General features: G+C 40.5%; 1 protein-coding gene across 2 annotated transcripts in view; it reads right to left on the bottom strand.

Moving 5' to 3' along the window:
- The window catches only part of ADAMTS19 (ADAM metallopeptidase with thrombospondin type 1 motif 19), a 245,169-nt gene that overhangs the window by 18,171 nt on the left and 203,499 nt on the right, over positions 1–23,499 (bottom strand). Inside the window, exons 17-21 of one of the 2 annotated variants that reach the window (XM_066603164.1) lie at positions 19,836–19,993; positions 10,254–10,407; positions 7,350–7,485; positions 1,969–2,173; positions 1,250–1,402 (exon numbers count right to left, since the gene is read on the bottom strand). In XM_066603164.1, the coding sequence (XP_066459261.1) occupies positions 1,250–1,402; positions 1,969–2,173; positions 7,350–7,485; positions 10,254–10,407; positions 19,836–19,993 (806 nt within the window). Of the gene's footprint in view, positions 1–1,249; positions 1,403–1,968; positions 2,174–7,349; positions 7,486–10,253; positions 10,408–19,835; positions 19,994–23,499 lie in introns of those variants that run through there. The other variant, XM_066603165.1, reaches the window with a different exon arrangement.

Raw genomic sequence — 23,499 nt, 5'->3', positions numbered from 1 at the left:
CGAGGCCATTTCCCACCAACGCGGTTACTGTTAAGGTGCATATAACCACGAACACGTGGAGAGGACACGTAGTGCCTCAAAAACATCCCCTTCCTCCTCCAACAATGAAAACATTCTTGGCAAATACCTTTGCATTGGTCCGTCTGGTGCCAGTCCAAGAATTTCACCTTTACCGACACAACAAGAGAGCCCCCCCCCCCCCACCATCCCCCCGCCACGGCCCACTTAATCCTGGCCACATTCTGAAAACCAACTAAATAAAACCGCGCTACTAGGTCCGCAGTCGCCACCACATTCCCACCAACGCGGTTACTGTTAAGGTACATATTACCAGTCTGACTGGGGCATGCACTGTGGGCCAAAGCACACCTGTATTGTATGTGACGTTAGCTCTGCTGAGCAGGGCACTGCAATGGGATTTATTTATGTACCACCGGTGGGTTCCAGGGAGCCACCCATGCTGTGGGTCCACAGGGACTTCACATTAGGGATTTGCACCTGCCAGTGTCTATGTATTAAAAACCCTGATCCGACTGGGGCATGCAGTGTGGGCCGAAGCCCACCTGCATTTCATCGGACGTAACCTCAGCTGTGCTGGGCAATGCAATGGGATATATTTATGTACCGCCGGTGGCTTCCTGGGACCGCAGTGCTTGTGCTTTGTTGGAGGTAGTGTGGTGCTTAGCTAAGGTGTGCCTTGCTAATGAGGGTTTGTCTGAAGTAAAAATTGGTAGGGGGGGGGGCACTCTTGCCGCTATTGTGGCTGAATAGTGGGACCTGGGAACCTGAAATGCAGCCCAGCATGTTTGCCCCTCGCCTGCCCTATCCGTTTTTGTGTCGTTTCCAGCACTTTCTTGGGTTTTGCAGATTTTCACAAATGAAAACCTTAGCGAGGATCGGCGATATACAAAAATGCTCGGGTCGCCCATTGACTTCAATGGGGTTCGAAACGAACCCTCGAGCATTGTGAAAAGGTCGACTCGAGTAACGAGCACCCAAGCATTTTGGTGCTCGCTCATCTCTAATCATAAGTGGAGTTGCTGACGAAATGTCGGTCATTGCGATGGGAAATATAAGACAACTATTTTTCCCATCAAAAACTATGGAGTCTGTCATGGGATCTCCTAACAGAGTCTTCAATGGTGACGTGAACATTGGCTTATATAGCTCAGTAGACTTGTCCTGTTTGTTCATATTTGCCATGTTACCACCAAACAAAACAGTAACTAGTAATTGAAACTGAACTCACTTTAGACCAGTCTCCTGTTCTCCATATGTAGCACTTAGAGTAATCTTCACAGTCTTCCATTTCCCGGGGTCTGGTGGTCATTAGGCATTTCTTACGAGGGTTTGTACATCTGACAGTTCGGTGTCGTACACCTTTACCACATTTTAAGGAGCACTGAAAAAGATAAATTATTTTAGTTTCACCCTTCACATGTTTTAGACATTTTTTACAGATGAAATTCAACAATTGCAGAGATTGTGCTTTCTTTTTATGGGTCACTTGAGTGAGCAAATACTTGCAGAACTGATTTTATAATAAAGTGCAAACAAAAGTCTTTAGAGTTGTCTACATACATAGAGACTATTTTTAATTTCTAAATGTATTCTCTAACGATTTTTCCAATATCCAATTAAATATATTTCTACACAAATCACATGACACATTCATACCACCATCTATATTCTGCTGTGTCTGTTTTTATTTTTGGGTTGTTCTTCATCCCTAGATCCACGGATCCCATTTATAGGGATGGAGTGTGGCTATACCTTAGATATAAGCATGGTGGATTACTGAGATACACAAAAGTATTTTAGAGCTAGTACATTTTGTAAATTGAGTTCTAGGACACTGAATTGCTTAAAGTTTACCCAAGCCACACTAGATTTACTAGAAATAATACTAAATATTGCAGCATTGATTCTGATCCACCCTATTGATCTTCTTCTTGTGTATTACTACACCTCAGACCATACTCCGGCCTCCCACACTGTCATACAGTCCTGGCCCTCACAGCGCTGGCTTGAAGCAGGCTTGTATCCAGGACAGTCTTTTTCACGAACTGCGATCAGTGTTCCATTTCTGAGTTGCTGGGTACATGCAGTCTGCCGGTTCTGAGTTCCTTTACCGCATGTCCTGGAACAAGGACTCCATTCCGTCATCATCCATCTAAACAAGTAAGAATTTCAGAAGTTAATTTCAATTTAATTTCAATTAATTTTAGAAGATAATTTAATTTAGGAAGATCATTTCAGAAATTAAGAATGGCGTTCTAATAAAGTAGCTTTGTACAGAAATATATTCTATATACTGTATAAAGTCTGTACTGCTTTATAGGTTTATTGGATATTAGTTAACTATTGTGGGAGGTATTATTATCAGCACTATTAATACTGATCTAGTTCTTTTGCTCACTGCCCTTTTTCATGCATTATGTTTTTGGCAAAACGTACTGGAAGACATACCTGATTATTGACTTTAAAAAAGAGTGAAGAACATACAGGGAGAGGGTGTTTGATTGGTTACAATGGACGACTGTTACGTTTCTCCTTTAGACCAGCTGTGATAAGGCTCCGCCATTACGATTAACATTTTTAGAAAAAACACTTCTTAAAAAAACCCTTTTAAGTGCACATACATTGTTCTGTTTTCTTGACATTTGCAGGTTTTCTTTAAATTGGCACACAAATGCCTGGTTACTCAGCTCACCATAACCATTAGTTATATTGCAGACTTTAAGGTGACTGAATTGGGTGCATAGGGGATAACCAACCACTTCAGCAGTGGGAAACCCATCTCCAAGAAGGCAGAGAAATTTTTTTTTAGAGTAGACCTCTTAGCACCTCCATAATGTTTCATTTAGGGAATTTTTGTGTTCCCCATGAAATAACAATTCTGGAGCCCCTTTTCGTAGAGCTCTGTATTGCGCTGTTCCTCTGTTAATCTTCCTGGATATTTAGGCCCAAACTGGAATTTCCCTTGTCAAATTGGTGTGTTCCTACATATTCTGATCATTTCAGCACTGATTGCCCAGCATCAGATAGTAGGGACACAACATTAACTGGTAACACCCACTTGTCATTATTTAGAAAATTCTAAGAGTAATAATAAAGGATCCACACAACACAAAGTTCTAACAAAAGATACTGGAGTATTTTGGAAAATGGCTATTTCATGGAGAATACAATTATTTACTAAACTGGCATGCAGTGCCAGAAGTGCACTATTTAATGTCTACATAGACCTAGAGGATATAACCCCACTTCCTCCTTCTGGAGCTCCTAGTACAGTAGCTAGGACTAAGAGTCTGGAGATTAATTTATAAGGAAAAGTATACTGATACATTGAGAACATTTCCTTTCCATTTTGCTATGGCATTTATCCTTGTAAACCTTCAGCATTCTTGGCCTAAAAATGTAGTCTTGTTTGACAAACTAAGCTAAAGTTTACTTCTGCCAAACTGAACTAAGTTATATCCTGAAAACATCCGTCATGTCTATCTAGAGCAGTATTCTGCATTAACACAGCTGGAGGGAGGTGCCTGTTCTTTATACAATGGAGGCCATACAGACACCTGCTTCCCACACCAAGCTCTTAAGTTCTGATCCCTGTGGCTATTTATCCTGACTTGATTGTAGCAGCTGCATAACACATTGAGGTTGCAGCAAATTCTGGACGATATTCCCAAATCCCTGTTCAGTCTTCACATAATAACCTCAAGCTGTGATATAGCTGTGCAGTTGGAAGTCTACAATATCTGTATTTGTCAAATATCTTCGGATGTAAAGAAAGTTACATTACAGAAAATTATACTCTCAAATGTGTTTGCAAAACTTACTTCCAACTTTATTTTTGAATGACGAGTTGGTTTTTAAAACAAGTTCACTTAGCAAAGTGAGTTTAAAGAGTATAGGTAAAGGTAAAGTCCCCTGGTGCAAGCACCAAGTCATGACTGTCTCTTAGGATGACGTCACATCGTGAGGTTTTCTTGGCAGACTGTTTTTGCAGGGTGGTTTGCCATTGCCTTCCCCAGTAATCTCTTACCCCCCAGCAAGCTGGTCACTCATTTTACCGACCTTGGAAGGATGGAGTCAACCTTGAGCTGGCTACCTGAACCACACAGGGAGAGTATAATATCTCCTGAATGAATATGCTTTCAAATATCTAGCAAAGTCTCTGTTTAACTCATCATGAGCTGTCTAGAGACTATATCATGACATACAGTAATCTACAGTTGCAAGAAAAAGTAACTGAAGAATTTGGAATTACCTGGATTTATGCATACTAATAAATGTGGTCTGATTGTTATCAAAGTCATAATTATAGACAAACACAGGTAAGACCAAACCAACATCTGAAGGTTATGGACTGCTGCCTTTTCATTCTCATGTAAAATGTATTGATACCTAAAGGCCCATTTAGACACAACTATTATCGCTCAAAAGTCACTTAAAAGCCATCTTTTGAGCGCTAATCGTTGTGTCTAAACGCGCGGCCATTGTGCACTTTTAGGCCTTAGTCACACGGGCGTTCTTTCACGCGATTTGCGGATCGCATGACGGATGCTCATCCGCAAATCGCGTGACCGATGCGCGCAAGTCGCCCGAAAATCTGCTCCTAGCCGCGTTTCATTAGAAACGGGCCGGAGCTGTCCAGCGCATTGCATTCAATGGAGACGGCAATAGAGCCGGCTCCATTTAAAGCAATGCGCTGCGGGCGAGCCCGGGATGAATTGTCGGGAAGGGCTTAAATATATAAGCCCTTCCCTGCAATTCATCCTAAAATGTGTAAAAATAAAAAATATATATATATTCACCTTCTCCCGGCAGCCGGAGCTCCACGCGGCCGTCCTGCAGTGGGTGTGAAGGGGGTGTGAGTCAGACCTGCCCCCTGATTGGCTCAGCGCTGAGCCAATCAGAGGCATGCCTCACTCACACCCATTCATGAATTCATGAATGGATGTGAGTCAGACCTGCCCCTGATTGGCTCAGCGCTGAGAGGCAGCAGTTACTCACCCATTCATGAATTCATGAATGGGTGTGTGAGTGAAACCTGCCTCTGATTGGTCAGGGCTGTGACCAATCAGAGGCAGATCATTCAGCAGGCGGGGATTTTAAAGCCCCGCCGGCTGAATAGTATAGAGAAGCAGTTCAGGAGAACTGACAGCGGCCGCGGCTGGACTCCGGCTGCAGCGGAAAGGTGAGTATACAATTTTTTAAAATTTTAACACATTTTAGGATGAATTGCAGGGAAGGGCTTATATATTTAAGCCCTTCCCGACAATTCACCCCGCGCACGCCGGCAGTCCATTGCTTTCAATGGAGCGGCTGTATTGCCGGCTCCATTGAATTCAATGGGCAAACATCGTTCTTCTCTGTCACAGCTGTTACAGCTGTGGCAGAGAACAATGATTTGTCTTCTATATGTTCTCAATGGGGTCGGCGCTGCTGGGGTTTAAGCAGGATTTTATATACAGACAATTTTACGTATGGCATCCAGCTGAGTGCTCCAAGCAGGGTATGCAGAAGACAGCTGGAGTGCTGTCTTCTGTATACAGCTGCTGTGTTCTCCGAACGCTCAGCTGGTATCCAGCTGAGTGCTTTGAGCAGGGTATGCAGAAGACAGCTGGAGCGCTGTCTTCTGCATACTTCTGCTGTGTTTTTGGAGCGCGATACCAGCTAAAACAATACTATTAGCGGTATCCCGCTGAGAACTCAGCGTGCGGTGCTGATAAGGCTCATCGCTGATTTTTAGCTTGCTAAAAGTTAGCGATACGCAAATAGTGCACTAAGGCCTTAGTCAGACGGGCGTTTTTAGCCGCGATTTGCACATGCGCATGCGTCCGGCGATTTTATAAAACCATTGCTTTGCAATGGTATCGGACACATGAGCGCTTTTTATGCGCTCGTCCGATAAATTATAGAACAGAAATTGCAGATAGGTGCATCCTAAAAATCAGCGATGAGCCTTATCAGCACCGCACGCTGAGTTCTCAGCGGGATACCGCTGATAGTATTGTTTTAGCTGGTATCGCGCTCCAAAAACACAGCAGAAGTATGCAGAAGACAGCGCTCCAGCTGTCTTCTGCATACCCTGCTCAAAGCACTCAGCTGGATACCAGCTGAGCGTTCGGAGAACACAGCAGCTGTATACAGAAGACAGCACTCCAGCTGTCTTCTGCATACCCTGCTTGGAGCACTCAGCTGGATGCCATACGTAAAATTGTCTGTATGTAAAATCCTGCTTAAACCCCAAGCTGCAGGAAGATAAATGTGAGAGAGATGAACATGTGGAGTCTCTACGGGTAGAAATACATGTAAGGAAAACAATAATTAAATCCTCAAAGGAGTTTTCTATAGGCCACCAAAGATAACAAAAGCCACAGAAAATCTATTACTGAGGCAAATAAACAGCAAATCACAATGAGGTAATTACTATGGAGGACTTTATCTGGATATAAACTGGGAAGCTAAAAACAAGTTTCTGTCAATAACTAAAGTTAATTACCTTACCCAACTTGTACAGGACCCAACTAGAGGGACGACCATTTTGGACTTAATATTAACCAACAGACCTGACAGAATCATAGGGGTGCAAAGTTGAGGGGCACATGGAAAATAGTGACCATAATTGTCATTTTTACATGTCTTTCAAAAGAGAGTTTTATTGGAGAACTACAAAAATACTATACTTTAGGAAGGCAAAGTTGAATCAGCTCATAAATGTCCTTAACCTTATTAACTGTGACAATGTCCTTTAAAAAGAAGAGGACAGACAATAAATTGGAAATGTTTATAAACATCTTAAATACTTTCTATGAACAGTTTATACGTTACATGATTAAATGAATTAGGAATAGGAGTAAACCAATGTGGCTCAATAAAGATGTATAAATATATCAGGGGTCAATACAGAGATCTCTCTCATGATCTATTTCTACCCAGGACTGTGACTGTAACAAGGGGCATCCACTACATCTAGAGGAAAGAAGGTTTATACATAAACCTAGAAGGGGGTTCTTTACTGTAAAAGCAGTGAGACTATGGAACTCTCTGCCTGAAGATGTGGTAATGGCAAATTTAATAAAAAAGTTCAAGAGGGTCCTGGATGCCTTTCTTGAGCATTGCAATATTACATGTTATAGTCACTAATTACTTCAGAAGGGTTGTTGATCCACGAATTATGACTAGCAGACTTGAAGTCAGGAAGGATTTTTTTCCTTAAATGAGGTAAATTGGCTTTTACCTCATTGAGGTTTTTTGTCTGTCTGGATCAACATTGGGGGATAATAGACTAAACTAGGTGCGCATATGTCTTTTTTCAATGGGTTTATAAATATGCTTACCTTGTTTGACAAGGTTGTTCATTACACCTTCTTATTTGAGGTTCAGGCTTCATCAGATCTTTACAGCTTGCATTTTCCACAATAGTTATATTTTTATTCATGATTTTTGTACAGGAGACTATTGTCCTTCTTTCACCTAGTGTATAAAGCAAAGATATAAATGTCTAGACAATAGTAATTACTTTACTTACTAACATTATCAGTATTAAAAATTCACATCATGAACATTTATGCATGTATGCGGTCTTCACTGCTATGAACCAATAGTAGCCATAACTGGATGCTTGCCACTGGATATACCTGTGCAGTTGCCTTTCCCCTTCCTGCATCACTACCCCTGGTCTCTCCATAGTATCATGTTCGCTGTTCTCTTAAAGGGACAGGCCTATGTCATATTCTCAATCCTCAGGATCACCTATGATTATTTATACCATATTTATATACAAAAAATTCTGCACCAAAGTCCATGTCTGTAGATGTGTGGGTTTTAGTGGCAATTTGCACCGCAACAGATTCTACTGTATGTTGCAGCCAAACTCTGACCTATATGAAAAGGTCACTTAGTATCACTGGTACCCATAGCTGAATTGAGTATTTCTTGGTTAGTACAAGTTTTTTCACTGCTGTACTTTGGAGGTGGGAATTCTTTAAGCACGCGCTATGGAGGTAGAGCAGTTATATACAACCTATTCTTAGTGTGTCACCTATATTACCCTTGTGTTTGTATTAATTTTTTTTTCATTTGTAGATACTTTTATATTATATAATTTATAAACAATAAAATGTTCTAAAGCCTACGTGTGAACAAAAATTGCATGAAATGTTTTATTACAAAAAAGTCAGAAATAAGGTCATCTCTGAATGAAGTCTTAGGCTTCTTTCCCACGATCGTATATCAGCTGGTGTTTTTACGCCCTCGCCTGACCCTTGCCCACAGCCAGCAATGGGAGCAGGCAGGATGGGGTGGCGCTTAGCTCTTATAGGATGAATATTAACAAGCCCAAGGGGCAAACACACAAGAAAAAAAATATTATGAACTATAGTTATTTATAGTAAATACATAAAAGATCATTTTATAATTTATGTCTAGGGGAAATCTAATTCCTAAACACAAATTCCAAAAAGCCTCCCAGTTGAGGACACAACAACTCCAGTCTCCCCCTCTTATTTCAGAATGTCATCCTGTGAGTGAGCTGGAAGATATTTATTAAAAAAAAACATCTTTTTAATATCTTCAAAATTCTTGCTATAGGGTGTCGAAAAGACTGGACCAATATCCTTATTAGAATTTTGTCTAGTATGTTGTTTCTTTTCACAAGAAAGAAAAGCCTCTCTAGGATTATCTTGGACTTACTGAACTGCCCTATCCTTCATGCAACTCTTGTATCCCCTCTTTAAAACCTGACCTTTGATGCTCGTTTAGGCTGGGTCATTTGTCCTACAGGTATAGCTTTAATGTTATGACTAGGACGACTACTGTCTGCACTCAAAATTGTATTACCAGATTGCGATTTACGATATAGTAATGTATAGACGGTATGTTGTACTTTATCACTTATTACATAAATATCCAAAAAGACCATTTCTAACTCATGGCATTTGACTATAAAAGTTAGAATTTATGGTTTATCATTAAGGTAATTTGCTACTTGTGTCTGTATAAATGCTGGTTTGCAAGTCTGTTCTTGTATGGGCGTCACATTGTATCTCCACACAAATAGGAGGTTGTCAATGTAACACCCATACCATAGAATATGATCCTTAAAGGGGTTTACAATATTCTAAATATAATTTTCCTCCTACCACTCCATATAAAAATGGAAGAGGAGGGGGTGAGTGTGGACCCCATAAGGGTTCCCCTAATCTGTACGTACAGAGGTGTGCAAAAAATTGCATCATTGCTCCATTCAGTGTTTGATACTGAAAATAATAAGTAGGCTGCATAAAAACCCTGTTGAAAGTATTTTTTAACTTAAATTACATTTTAAAACTTTTTTTTTCTGTTATTTACAACAGTTCACTTTGGTTTTATGCAGTTTGCTTACTGTTTTCAGTACCAAAAACTGAATGAAGAGTGTGATGCAACTTTTTTGCACACATCTTGATCAAAACTGAAGAAATTATATTTCAGTAGATAAGCTATACACATAAGAATAATCTCTTGAAAGTCCAAAACTTTGCACCATGTTTACGTAATCGATTAGTGACAGCAAATATAGCAAGATTACGGGGTGCACAGGAATATAGACCCACTACATACCCACAGAAAATGATCCTGCCAGCAAAAGTTATAGAAGCTATTTAGTACATTGTTACTTACCTGCAAACAACTGGCAGTATGCTGGACCAGGGGATGTGGTAAATCATCAAACCTGGCACTGAGCCTTTTCTGGTTCTGGTACCAAGAAAACAGCCTCTTTAGCTGATATTATACAAAGGCTCACTTCCTCATTTAACAATGCCTTGACTAAAGACTTTAGTTGGCTCTATAGCCAATTTTTTATATGTTGAATTATCATCCAAAATTAAGTGTACTTACTTCAAATAAATGGCAACATCCATGATGACCACTGAGCCTCCCTTACCAGCCCTTTTGATTATTATATAAATAATATTCTTCAGTTAGTCAATGGCTTTAAATTGGTCCCTATGAAGATTGCACTTTTGATTTTATTTGTAATCCATAGAATTCACCTTATGTGAATACTTCAAATCATACTAGAAGCTGAAAATTATTCAATGCAGGCACCCTGGACTGCACCGGATAAAATCGACGACCAAATGCACTACATGCGACTTGATTAATATTTTGTCCCTAGTGGTAAGCATGCATGTTTTGTATGTTTTCTGTGCATGCCTCTGCATATGGTACTGTACATTTTTAGTGTTGCTGATGTTATTTACCTCCACCACAAACAGCATCACAATCTTCCCAGCCTGAGTGTGTCCACATATATAAAGGTTCATTGACTTTTGCACTCCGGTTCTCGGGAATAGGGTCCAGTGGTATTGTATATTCATAATGAAGACCATAATTCTGGTCATGAAACAGTAGCACCTGCAAAATAGACAGGATCAAGTCAACACAAAATGAAAATCTAGATCAGTAAAGGAAATGGAACATTGGCACATGCTGTAAAGTACAGTGTACTGGTGTGTGGAAAATATGCTGGCAGTTGCAGATGTCATTTTTTTCTTAAGGAAAGACTTTGAGACTACTGTGTGTATCTGAATGCATTTTATTGGGAAGTGGATATTTTTATTAACTCAAAGTGTAATTTGGCTCATAAAATCTCTGTCATTTCTAGGAAAGCAGTTGTTACTTTTGTACATATTTGCAAGTTAACAGGTGGACATTAAAGAGTGGAATGTGCAAACAACCATCCTCAAACACAGACCATTAAAAATGGGCTGTCACTATTACTGTCAACAGTATTTTTCCATATGTGCTACATATTTTGAAGTCTAAATGAAACTTGGAAAAGTTTGGCTTTGCAGCAAGCGATCTGTATGAAATGCTTTCCATTTTTCGCTTCAGTCTGCTTTCCTGGACACAATTGATTTTAAGCTTCACTGTCTAGAAAATAATATTGTCTGCATGATATGTATGATGCACATGTGAGCTAAATTCAATGCAGGTGTTATTCTTTATTTAGACTGGAATGGATTACGGCCAATACATGTGGAGTATTTTATCTAGAAAATCTATCAAAGCTGAAAATTGAAGTGCGTTCCATTCCACTGTTAGAACTAAAGAAAAAAGTTGAAAAATAAGTTATCACCTACTGTAGCAAGGAAAAGTTCACAAAGAGACACACAGTGCAGTTGACTACTGCACCAATGGGTGCTTTAACCTCTTAAGAGTGGTGGCTAGTTTTGGGCATAAAGGAAATCTGTCACTGGGTTCATGCTGCCCAAACCATGGGCACCATAAAACTAGACCAGATATGCACAGTGCCCCCATATAAGGGTTTTCTAAAACACTGCAAATTAACACACTTTGAAGTTTCTCTGTTTGTCTTAAGAACGCAACTCTCGAGTTAAGGAGGTGGATGGTGCCGGCTCTCCCTATCCCGATCAGGACTGACATCTTTCTCCATGCCTGTGTATAGGGAGAGACTTGTCAATCAACACGCTCCAAATTCCATAAGGCACAACTTTTATTTTTTCCACTAGCGAAACCATATGAGGGCTTGTTTTTTACAGAATAACTTTAATTTTTCAATGTCATCATTTTGAAGTTGATATAATGTATTAGATACCTTTTATTAATTTTTCTTTGGGGAATAGAATAAAAAGGTGTGCTGAATACCTGTGGGAAAAACACAAATGCCTGCAGACTTCCTCAACTACAAATTAATGCTCAGAACTTACAACTTTGCCCTTCACCATGCTAAACGAGCTTACTTCTCCACTCTCATCTCATTATCCTATAATCCAAAACAACACTCTGACACTTCTTAATCCCTCTTTAGCCCTAAACTGCAGCTGTCTATGATGGATCTCAGTGCTGAAGACCTGGCAGCTTACTTCAAAGTGAAAATTGACAACATCCATCAGGAAATAATCTCCCAATCCCAGGGTAGCTTTGATCCCCTTCCTTCCCGAACCTCTAGTTCACTCTCAGCTTTTGACCCAAAAACAGAGGAAGTCTACAGGCCCCTCTCTTTTTCTCGCCCTACTGCCTGCATTAATTACCCTATTTACTCACACCTTGTCCAGTCTCCAGATGTCATTAGTCACCTAACTGCGATTTTTAACCTTTTTCTTTCTTTTAGTATCTTTCTGTCCTCTTTTAAACAGCAGTCATATCCATATTATTAACTCTTCCTGTGCTGCCAACTACCAACCTCTCTCTAATCTTCCCTGCATCTTCAAACTCTTGGAACATCTGGTCTATTCTCACTTAATAATCTATCTCTCTAATATTTTTTTCCGACCCCTTACAGTCTGTTTTTTGTACTCTACATTCCACAGAAACTGCTTTTATGAAAGTGTCAAATAATCTAACAGCTCTCTATTGTTTTTTCTGCATCTCTCTGTGGTTTTCAACACCAGAGATCATCAACTTCTCTTCAATATGCTCCACTCTATTGGCCGTAATGGATACTGTTTCCACTTTGTTTTCCTCTGACAGCTTGTTCAGTGTAACATTTGCTGGCTCTACTACTTCTTTTCCTCTTGGGGTACCTCAGGGTCTGGTCACAAGTCTTCTCTTTACCATCTATACAGCCCGTATTGGACAAACTATCAGCAGATTTGGCTTTCAGTGCCATCTCTATGCTGACAGCACTCAATTATACACTTCTTCCTGTGACATCTCTCTGTCTAAAAATGAATCTTTCAAAAACTCAACTTCTTGTGTTTCTGCCATCTACTAACTTTCTGTACCTAAACCCGACATTTCCATTTCAGTCTGTGGTATCACCATATCGCCTAGCATCCCCAGCACTGTCCTGGGGTCATATGTGACTCCAATCTTTCCTTCACTCTCCATATTTAATCACTTGCATGCTCGTGTTACACACACCTCAAAACCATCTATAGAATCCACCCTTTTCTAACTGCGAATACTGCAAAAGCTCTTATTGTTGCTTTGATCCATTCTTAGCTTGACAACTGTAATTTGTTACTTTTTAGTCTCCTTCTCTCTACACTCCCCCACTCTCCAATCTATCCTAAATTCAGCTGAATGCATCAGCCAGACTTATCTTTTTGTCCAATTGCTATACTGGTACTTTCACCCTGTGCTTTTCATTGTAATGGTTGCTCATCCACTTTGGAATACATTTTAAAATCACCACTGTCATCCACAAAGCTCTCCACAGTACTGATGAGTGAACTTTTGAAAAGTTTGTTCAGCTGGTTCACTGAACTTTCGCAAAAAGTTTGGTTAATCCAAATTAGTTCAAACCGAACCAGAAGTTCACCAAAACCCCTAAAACTGGTCTATAACACTATTTAAGAGCCATAAGAGTTGTGTATAACACTCTTTTTATGGCTCTTGGATAGTGTTATACACCATTGTTCAAATCTAGTGTTGAGCGAACCAAACCAGTGGAACCCTGCTTCAGGTAGAACTTTGCTAAAAGTTGGGTTTGGCATAAACCTGAACTGAGATTTTAGCAAAGTCTGACCCGAAACAGGGTTCTACTGGTTCAGTTAGCTCAACACTACCCCACAGTACTTTACCGCCTTCTATCTCCTCCCTCATCTCTATCTGCCATCCTATTCATGCTTTCTACGCTGCTAACAATGTCAGACTAAATAACTTTTTAATCCAAACCTCCCTTTTACGTATTCAAAATGTTTACTGTTCTACACAAGTTCTTTGGAATGCACTACCTCAGATAATCAGGGTAATTTCTAATACATATAGTTTTAAATGTTCACTAAAAACACATCTTTTTAGGAAGGCCTACCATATTCCCTAATGTAACTTTTCTCAATTTACCCCCTTTACTCCTGGTTGAAAACTTGACTTCCTTCATCCCACTGTATCCTCCACACCCCATACACCCTAATGCACTACATATCTGTATATACATAGATACTTGATGGTGACCGGCTCATACAGATTTTTTTAAAATATAGCTGAACCATTAAACAGAACAAGCACTTGTACCTCTTGTGTCACCATTATTTCCTCATAGTCTGTAAGCTCTTACGAGAAGGGCCCTAACTCCTATTGTTCAAATTGTCTATTGGTTTAATACTCATAGGTCTCATTATGTCTGCTTCATCTGACTTGTAACATGTGGAACATGTTAACACTACAATAAATTACGATTTATTATCATTATTATTTTTATGATTAAATCTGCAATTCCACCAATGTTTTTTAGAGTTTGGGTGCACAGCATTAAATATGAAGCATAAATATGTTAAAGAACCTCTTAACACACAAAAAAAATCTAAACCAAGAAAGAACTATTGGTACCTGATATAATTTTCTTTTTTTTTTTGCCCCTGATTTGCCTGATGTCATAATTTAAAATGTTGAACATTAAAGTAGAAAAGCAGTGAATACGTCTTTTAGGAAACATCCATGTTTACTCTCTACTAGAGATGAGCGAACGTACTCGGATAAGCACTACTCGTCCGAGTAATGTGCTTTATCCGAGTATCGCTGTACTCGTCCTGAAAGATTCGGGGCACTCCGCTGCTGACAGGTGAGTCGCAGCGGGGAGCGGGGCAGAGCGGGCGGGAGAGAAGGAGAGAAAGATCTCCCCTCCGTTCCTCACCGCTCTCCCCTGCAGCTCCCCGCTCCGCAGCGCGTCCCGAATCTTTCAGGACGAGCGGGGAGGTACTCGGATAAAGCACATTACTCGGACGAGTAGTGCTTATCCGAGTACGTCCGCTCATCTCTACTCTCTACCCCTCTAAACCTGTAAGGATATGTTCACGCAATTTTTTTCACATTGATTCTGCCTCTAAAACCACAGCAGAAATTGTTGACTAAGCCACATATTTCCACGGTGGATTTTGCCACGGTTCTGCATGTGGATTTAGTCCATGTGAATGGGCAAAATCCACATGCAGAATTTGCTACATGGATCTATATTAAAAAATGACAGGTTACATTTTTTTTCCAGCAACGCGGATTTCAAATGAATGGGATGTGGATCTGCCACAGATCTTGCCAAAATCCACCACATAATAATGCCCATGAGCCAGAAAGTCTATAAGCGGGAGCTGGATTTAGGCTGCATTCTTTTTGTCTACTCAGTTCTGTGCTGGCCCTGTGCTTATGTTTTATGGACAATCCCAGCAAATATTTGTCTCAGGCATTATATCGCAAACAGAAAAGTGGGAGAAGCTGCAGTTTTTTTTCTTAAATGACCATTATCTATTGGATTAATCCAATAGGTAATGGCCAATATTAACTTGACTCCTCCTCTACAGGCACAGCTTTTCTTCGGCTCTGGGTGCTGATGCTATCCTGGTAACTAATTTCCTGTTTCTTTTATAGTACAAGTTGTTATGCTTGTGAAGATATGAACAATGCATAGGTTTATCCCAGCTGGTGCAGGGTGTCATTTGTATGTTAAAGCTAACACCGTACTCAGACCATATTGCTATGACATGATGTGAGAATAACCTGATTCCCGAGCCATACCATTACAGTGTGTCGTTGGAAAGGGTTAAAAACACATTCATGCTAAAACCCTACAGATTGTTTCTAAATTGAAACTTTTCTTCAAAATAACATCTGTTTGTTTACAAATTAAAAGGAATAGAAATGTAGTGGAAATTACACTTGCGATAAACTAGAATGAAGCATTACATGGCACCGACTGAACTCAACAAAATTGCTGGATGTGCTAGGTCCTCCAGAAGCTGAGGCATTCTCTGCGAACCCCCTCTATTAACTCAAAATTCCCAAATAGGACATTGTTTTTCTTAAGGGGTTCACCACTTTGGACAATCCCTTCTTCTTAGTGACGTCTTATAACAATAAGCTGATCACAAAGTGTTCCCCTGCTAGGACCACCAAAGATCAACTATCATCTGGGAGGAAATCTGAAATTAAAGGGGTTGTCCCGCGGCAGCAAGTGGGTCTATACACTTCTGCATGGCCATAATAATGCACTTTGTAATGTACATTGTGCATTAATTATGAGCCATACAGAAGTTATAAAAAGTTTTATACTTACCTGCTCCGTTGCTGGCGTCCTCGTCTCCATGGTGCCGACTAATTTTCGCCCTCCGATGGCCAAATTAGCCGCGCTTGCGCAGTCCAGGTCTTCTTCTTTTCTGAATGGGGCTCCGTGTAGCTCCGCCCCGTCACGTGCCGATTCCAGCCAATCAGGAGGCTGGAATCGGCAATGGACCGCACAGAAGCCCTGCGGTCCATGGAGACAGAGGATCCCGGCGGCCATCTTCAGCAGGTGAGTATGAAGACGCCGGACCGCCGGGATTCAGGTAAGCGCTGTGCGGGTTGTTTTTTTAACCCCTGCATCGGGGTTGTCTCGCGCCGAACGGGCGCGGGACAACCCCTTTAAGTCCTAAGTTTCACTGCACCATAAAGAAAAATGACTGGATGTCCAAAATGTGAGATGCTTTTTGTCACTGCTCCCCAGATGAGAATGTGGGTCCTGACTGGGGAACTCTCTCTCTTTTAACTCAGACCACTCTTTTACCCAAAAGTCCCCATTAACGGGGTTGTGCCATGAAAAGTAATGTTTGTAGTTTCATTAAGCCCTTAATTCTAAACCTTTTTTTGTATTTACACATCTTAAAGGGGTTGTCCCGCTAAAGCAAGTGGGGTTATACACTTCTGTATGGTCATATTGATGCACTTTGTAATATACATCGTGCATTAAATATGAGCCATACAGAAGTTATTCACTTACCTGCTCCATTGCTGGCGTCCCCGATCTCCATGGTGCCGTCTAATTTCAGTGTCTAATCTCCCGATTAGACGCGCTTGCGCAGTCCGGTCGCTCGTGCTGGAGAGCTGCTCCTCGTAGCTCCGCCCCGTCACGTGTGCCGATTCCAGCCAATCAGGAGGCTGGAATCGGCAATGGAACGCACAGAGCCCACGGTGCACCATGGGAGAAGACCTGCGGTCCACCGTGGGTGAGGATCCCGGCGGCCATCTTCGCAAGGTAAGTAAGAAGTCACCGGAGCGCGGGGATTCGGGTAAGTACTATCCGTTTTTTTTTTTAAACCCCTGCATCGGGTTTGTCTCGCGCCGAACGGCGGGGGCTATTGAAATAAACAAAAACCCGTTTTGGCGCGGGACAACCCCTTTAATGTTAGAATAGTGCCAGCTGCTGTTTCTATTCTGTGTCCAATGTTGCATCTCTCACTGCTCCACTACATAGAAGCAATCATGAGCAAGTGTGACTACCTTAGAATATTTACCGAAATGGACTGGACATAGAAAGGCTGTTTAATAGAGACAACAAGTGGCACTATTTCAACATTCGTACTGGAATATCTGGGAATTGAAACTTTATTAAAATAAGTCTAAATACAAAAACAATATAATTATGGTCTGGATTTAACTAGAATCAATATTTTTCAGGGGACAACATATTTAAATGTCTAAGTAAAATATTTGAATGTAATAGTACGTTCTCTGTTTAGGCAATTCCAGCTTTTTTTTCACTCAGGTAGTAATTAGGAACAATTAGCCAAATGTTTATCTAAAACTTAATTTTAGGGTGTTTATAATTGTCTGTTCCAGCCAAACTTTGATGGAAGAAGATACAGAGGCTGAAGCTATATAAACAAAAAGGGAAGAATAGCTCCAATATTTGCTGTGAATTCCTTATTTTCTGTTTTGGTCTGATAAAAGTCTAATGTGATTTACTGTATCCACGTAGTTCATTTCAATGGCATCTCTTATGCTGTGGCCCTCCTGCTATTTTATTTTTCAAGGTATTTTATTTGTATGTGAATGAATCTAAGACATCTCCATATGCCCTATTGTACCTAAAAATACATGGACTCATACTATACAGTTCAGATTTCAAATTTAGGCACATAAAGGTTCCATCCCATGTTATAGTGCAAAGTATTTTTCTCTATAGGAAACATAAGGCCTCCTTCACACGGGCGACAAAGTCGTGCGATTTTGTAGCATTGCTACGATGCTACAAATCGCATGTATGAGAAGCCCCTGCTTTCCTACGGGTTCCTTCACACATGAGATGTTTTGTAGCATGCTACAAAATGACACACAAACCTCGCAGATCCGGCGATATGCCCGCGACACGCGAGGTTTTGTAGCCCATGTTTCTCTATGGAGCCTTCCTCTCTGTTGCATCGCATCGCTCGAAAACGCGGTTTGCATGCGATGTAATGCAACTTTGACAGTAGCAGATGCTACAAAGTCGCGTGATTTTGTAGCGTCACATGTGACATTGTAGCGCTACAAAATTGCGGTATTGCTGCGAGAAAATCGCAGCAATATCGTACGGTGCAGCGATGTGACATCGCTGCGATTTTCTCGCAGAGGTGCGGTGTCGCCCATGTGAAGGAGGCCTTAAGAATGCCTATGGCTCTGTATTATAGAACTTTAGGGAACATCTGTCACTAGCAATAAATACCTGTGAAAATTTTGGTTGGTTTGCTAAAATTCGGTCCAAATTGAAAAATTTCTAAGGCTGGGTTCACACAGGGCAGATTTGCCGCGGAAATTCTGTCCGGAATTTAGCCGCGGCAAATCTGCCTGCGGACGCTAATTTCTGAGAAATCTCATCCCCCGGGACGGCAAATTTGCCGTGGAAAAGCCGGCAGAAGCTGGTGCTGCGGCATGGATTTGCCAGCCGCAGCATGTTCTTTTTTTTTCTCCTTCTGCTGCGGCACGCTCTTCTCTATGGGAGCACCGGCCGCAGCGGAAGAGCGAGCGGCCGGGCCGCTTCAAAACCCGCGGCTAACTGCCGCAGGTTTGAAGCAGCGCTTTTCCCAGTGGAAATCTCGCTGCGGCCAAACAGCGAGATTTCCGCTGGGAATCCAGCATGTGAGAACCCAGCCTAATAATCCCTGAAGAAGGTGGTGGTCATGTGGCTCAATGGTTAACATTATTGCCTTGTAGCACTAGAGTATCTAGATTCAAATCTGACCAAGGATAACATGTGCATAGAGTTTCTTTGTTTTCCAAAAATCTACTAATAGGACAATATAGATTTGCAAGATGGGGACCGAAAATGTCAAGTGATGTAAAGCATTGCGCAATATATATGTGTTATATAAATAAAGGTGACTATTAAGAAACACAGGGAGAACATGCACAATTCATGCAGATATTGTCCCTTGTCAGATTTAAACATAGAACCCCAGCATTTTAGGGCAATAAAGCTACCACTACCTTCTTCTACTGGGTTTGACCAGGATAAACCACCTAAAGTTTGGGTTCGCTCTGAACCTTTAGCAAAGTTCGACCCAAAACAGGGTTCAATTGGCTTGGTTTGCTCAGTGCTAACTGCCACCATATAAGATCAAATATATTCACTGATATACAGCAATAAACACAAGATCACATGACTAGCTAATCCTTTATCAACATGCAACAGCCTGATGATGTATTCAAAGAGGGTTGGATGGACAATGCCTCTAATGTATATTCATAAGAAACTAAATAGAAAAATATATAATTCAGTGGGATCGCAATATAAATCAAGTAAAAGTATTCCATTATTCTGAAGTATTTATGCAAAGTTACAAAGCTCAATCAGCAACTGCAACTTTTTTCAGAATTTGCTTGGAATTATGCAATCTTTTTGAACTTTCATTTAATTACTATTAAGCACTTTATTTTATGAACGTATAGTTGAGTGACTACTTTCTAGGAAAAAAGTCAATTCAAAGTCATTACATAAATACTATAAATAATGTACTAAATAAGATGATGTATCATCATTCAATAGTGACCACCAGATGTAGATACTAAGCAGTTATTAGAATTGATAGAGATACAGTCATTATATAATTAGCAGTGGCAGCATTATGTATTTTGCTTTTGTTGCATCTTACCAGTAGATGAAGGGGTGTTGTTGTAGGACCTTTTGCTGATATTTTCTCCCAAAGTCCTCTTCTAATGTAGTTAACTGTAGTTCCAGCTATATAAAAGGTTCCAGGCTCTTCAATCCTCCAGTCATCATTAATTGACTGTTTCCCAGTGTCCCTTAAAGCTGTTTAAGATTGCACTGATTATCGAATGTAACTGAACAACAGACGGAGTAATATATTAATTTCTATTTTGTTTATTTATATTACAAAAAAGTAAAAAACTAATTTTTAGCTCTGCTCACACTAATGTAATGGCTTCTATTTATAAAAGAAACATAACATCTAAGTAATATCTGTTTTAAACAGATACACACCACTGCCTTTAATGGGGTCCTTTGGGGTCCCAATTGTTTTAAAGGCAACAATAGCACTACAATCTGCTAATTGAACCCCCAACAAAACCCTTGAGTGATCAGAGCACCTAAATATATCAGAAAATATATCAAATTGTTGAAATGTGATATGCTCGTCTGGGAAACAGCATATTGGGGGCTGTATGTCAGAGAACTATGCGGTTTTAATGCTGTCTGATAGTTAGACAGTACAAATTTAGACTAGAGAGTCTTAAATTACACCAGATTTATCATAGTAACTCTGATGAATGATATAACTCGAATGTCTAGTCTAAGTTTAGACCACCTTTTAGTGAGCTTAGTTTATGCCAAAAATTTTGCCAAAATTTTGATGCAATTTTTGATGCAATTTAGGCCAAACCCCATTTTTTAATGAAGGAACATCCCTTTGTCAGACACAGCAAAAAAAAAAGGCCAGAAAGTGTCTATAACACAAAGTAAGTGTAGCGAAAAACATTTTTGATATTTTTCTGGCGTAATTTGCACCAGAAACATGTCAAATTTCCAATAGTACATAAGCCCCTTTGTGTCAATAAAATGGCCAGGGTTTCCTTTATACATATGTACCATGAGCTGAACCACAATTTTTTTGCAATTAAGCTAGATAACATGCAGTTACATTAACACATAACTTTGTTCTTCATTTGAAGGTTTAACTTAAAGGTGTATTCCCATCTCACAAAAACTGGCATATCCTGGTGATATACTGCTACTAAGATTTGCTACCACTTTATGATCATTGGGGGTCTGACCTCATGGACCCCCAATGATTCTGAGAATGAAGGGGCTACAGAGTTGCTTCAGCACTGTGGCCCCTTAAAGAGGTTGTCTACAGTTAGAAAAACTTAGCTGCTTTCTTCTAAACACAGCACAACTCTTGTCCAACTATTGTAGCTCTGCTCCTAATCTCTTTAATGGAGATGAACTGCAATACCACACACAACCTTATGGACAAGGATGGTGCTGTGCTTGGAAGAAAGCAGGCATGTTTTTTCTAACTCTAGACAACCTCTAACTGTATTTCCCTGCCCAGTGGCACTCCTGGCCACATGGCTATACAGAGAACTGCATCTGGTTACATTCACTTAAACTGAGTTGTGCTATAGTTTAGTGCACTGTGCAGGGAGAGACTGTGAAGAGGCTACAGAGTTTAATCAGCACCCCCCTTCATTCACAGGACCAGTGGGATGCCCAGATGCCAGACCTCCACCAACCATACAGCGATCGCATATCTTATTGATATGCCATCTGTTTATAATAAGATGACAATACTCCATTTTTGATCCCACGTATTTTGTCAGTTTTCAGAATATTTGCAATAGGTATTCATTACCCTGGTTTCAAAACTACTATTAAAAATTCCTAAAGGGGTTTTATCAGGACTATAAAAACTTATCCAACAGCTGAGCCTATTATAAAATAAAAAATAGACCATACTCACCTCTCCTTGGACCCCCAAATTGGAGCTGAGTGGCTTACACTGCCCTGGCATCAGCTTTCGGATAACGGCCGGGTAGAAGCATCACATCTCAAAACTTCTACTATCATGGTGCCCAGGATATGAGCACTGATGCCAGGAGTGCCAATGGTAATGCTGCAGTCTCTGATTGGCCGCAGTGGTCACATGCTTCCGCCCGGCCAACTACCCAGAAGCTGGCGCTATGGCAGTTTAAACCGCTTTGGGGGTCTGAGGAAAGGTATTATCTGTTTTTTTTTTATTTTATAATGGGCCCAGCTACGAAGAACTTTTCATGATAAAACCTCTTTAACATAATTTTCACTAAAAGCCACAAATCTCAGGAGCAGTACAATATGAATAAACAATGCTCCGATTTGTCCAAAACACTGATATATGATATATGAAACAATTGCTGTTTCCTGTGATAAATCCAAGCCTCTTCTCTTTGCAAGTATAGTGGGAAAAAACCTTAATGGGCTCATATTTTTTCCAAAAAGGGTCATTTAATAAACATCTGTGCTTTAAAACTCAGAGTATTATATCACCAGTGTGTCAGGCGAGCCCTTCTGTAATCTCCACTCTTCAATACAAAAGAAAGAATGGTCTGACCATAGCCAGAAATTGTGATTCTGCAAAAATATAACAAGTCCACTGCACTTTCCACTGAACAGCTGGTAGATGACGATGTTGTTTTGTAGCTATACAATTATAAACCTCCATTGTTTAGGGAGGTTCAGGAGCCTAGGAAACAGAGCTTGCACTTTATTTCCTGTTTTTCTGGACCGTTTTATGTTAGTCTGTGTTCAGAATTAGTGTTGCTCATCTTGATTAGCTAAGAAATAAAATTGTCCTGATTTTTCCAAAATTGCACTGCAGAAGTCTGAACTGATTTTTGGCAAAGATCATGGGAAAATTGACTTTCCCATAATGCCTGCAGCAGAAGTCAGCATGCAGCCAATCAGGAGCCATGGTGCTTTGCTGATGTCACCAAATGTGTCCTCGATCTTGCATATTATAGTCAAGAGAAATAATAGCCACCAGGTTCTAAGAGGATCCTATAGAGGAAAGTGAGGGACTTCCATCATGAGGAAGGGGTTAAACTGAGAAAAAAACCTCTTCCTAATGGTCCAGAAGCTCAACAGAGGTCACAGGGTAGTAAGGATTCTTTATTCCATATCACAGTTGAGCACAGGACAGAGAAACTGCATTGTGTCAAACTGTCATTAATATAGATATTTCATAGAATCACAGAATCCTAGAATGGTAGAGTTGGCAGGGACCTCCAGGGTCATCGGGTCCAATCCTCTGCTTAGTGCAGGATTCACTAAATCATCCAGACAGATGTCTGACCAGCCTTTGTTTGAATACTTCCATTGAAGGAGAACTCACCACCTCCTGTGGTAACCTGTTCCACTCATTGATCACCTCTCTGCCAGAAAGTTTTATCTAATATCTAATTTGTGTCTCCTCCCTTTCAGTTTAATCCCATTGCTTCTAGTCTTTCCTTGCACAAATGAGAATAGAGGTGATCCCTCTGCACTGTGACAGCCCTTCAGATATTTGTAGACTGCTATTAAGTCTCCTCTCAGTCTTCTCTTCTGCAAGCTAAACATTCCCAGATCCTTTAGCTTTATTACAAAGGATACATTGCTGATGGGTGTAAAAGCTTTTATATCAGCAGATAACTTAAATGGGGTACTATTGGAGGGAGCAGAGAATGTTACTGCATCACGTTTACATGCCTGTACAAAATCTAGTCTGTACTTTGGGAGAGGGTATATTTCTGCTGTTGTCAATGTGTAAAGCAGCAAATTAG

Source organism: Eleutherodactylus coqui, chromosome 5, assembly GCF_035609145.1.
Source record: "Eleutherodactylus coqui strain aEleCoq1 chromosome 5, aEleCoq1.hap1, whole genome shotgun sequence".
NCBI lineage: Eukaryota > Metazoa > Chordata > Amphibia > Anura > Eleutherodactylidae > Eleutherodactylus > Eleutherodactylus coqui.
The sequence above is the reverse complement of the archived record's forward strand: the minus strand, read 5'-3'. Positions and strand labels throughout refer to the sequence as shown.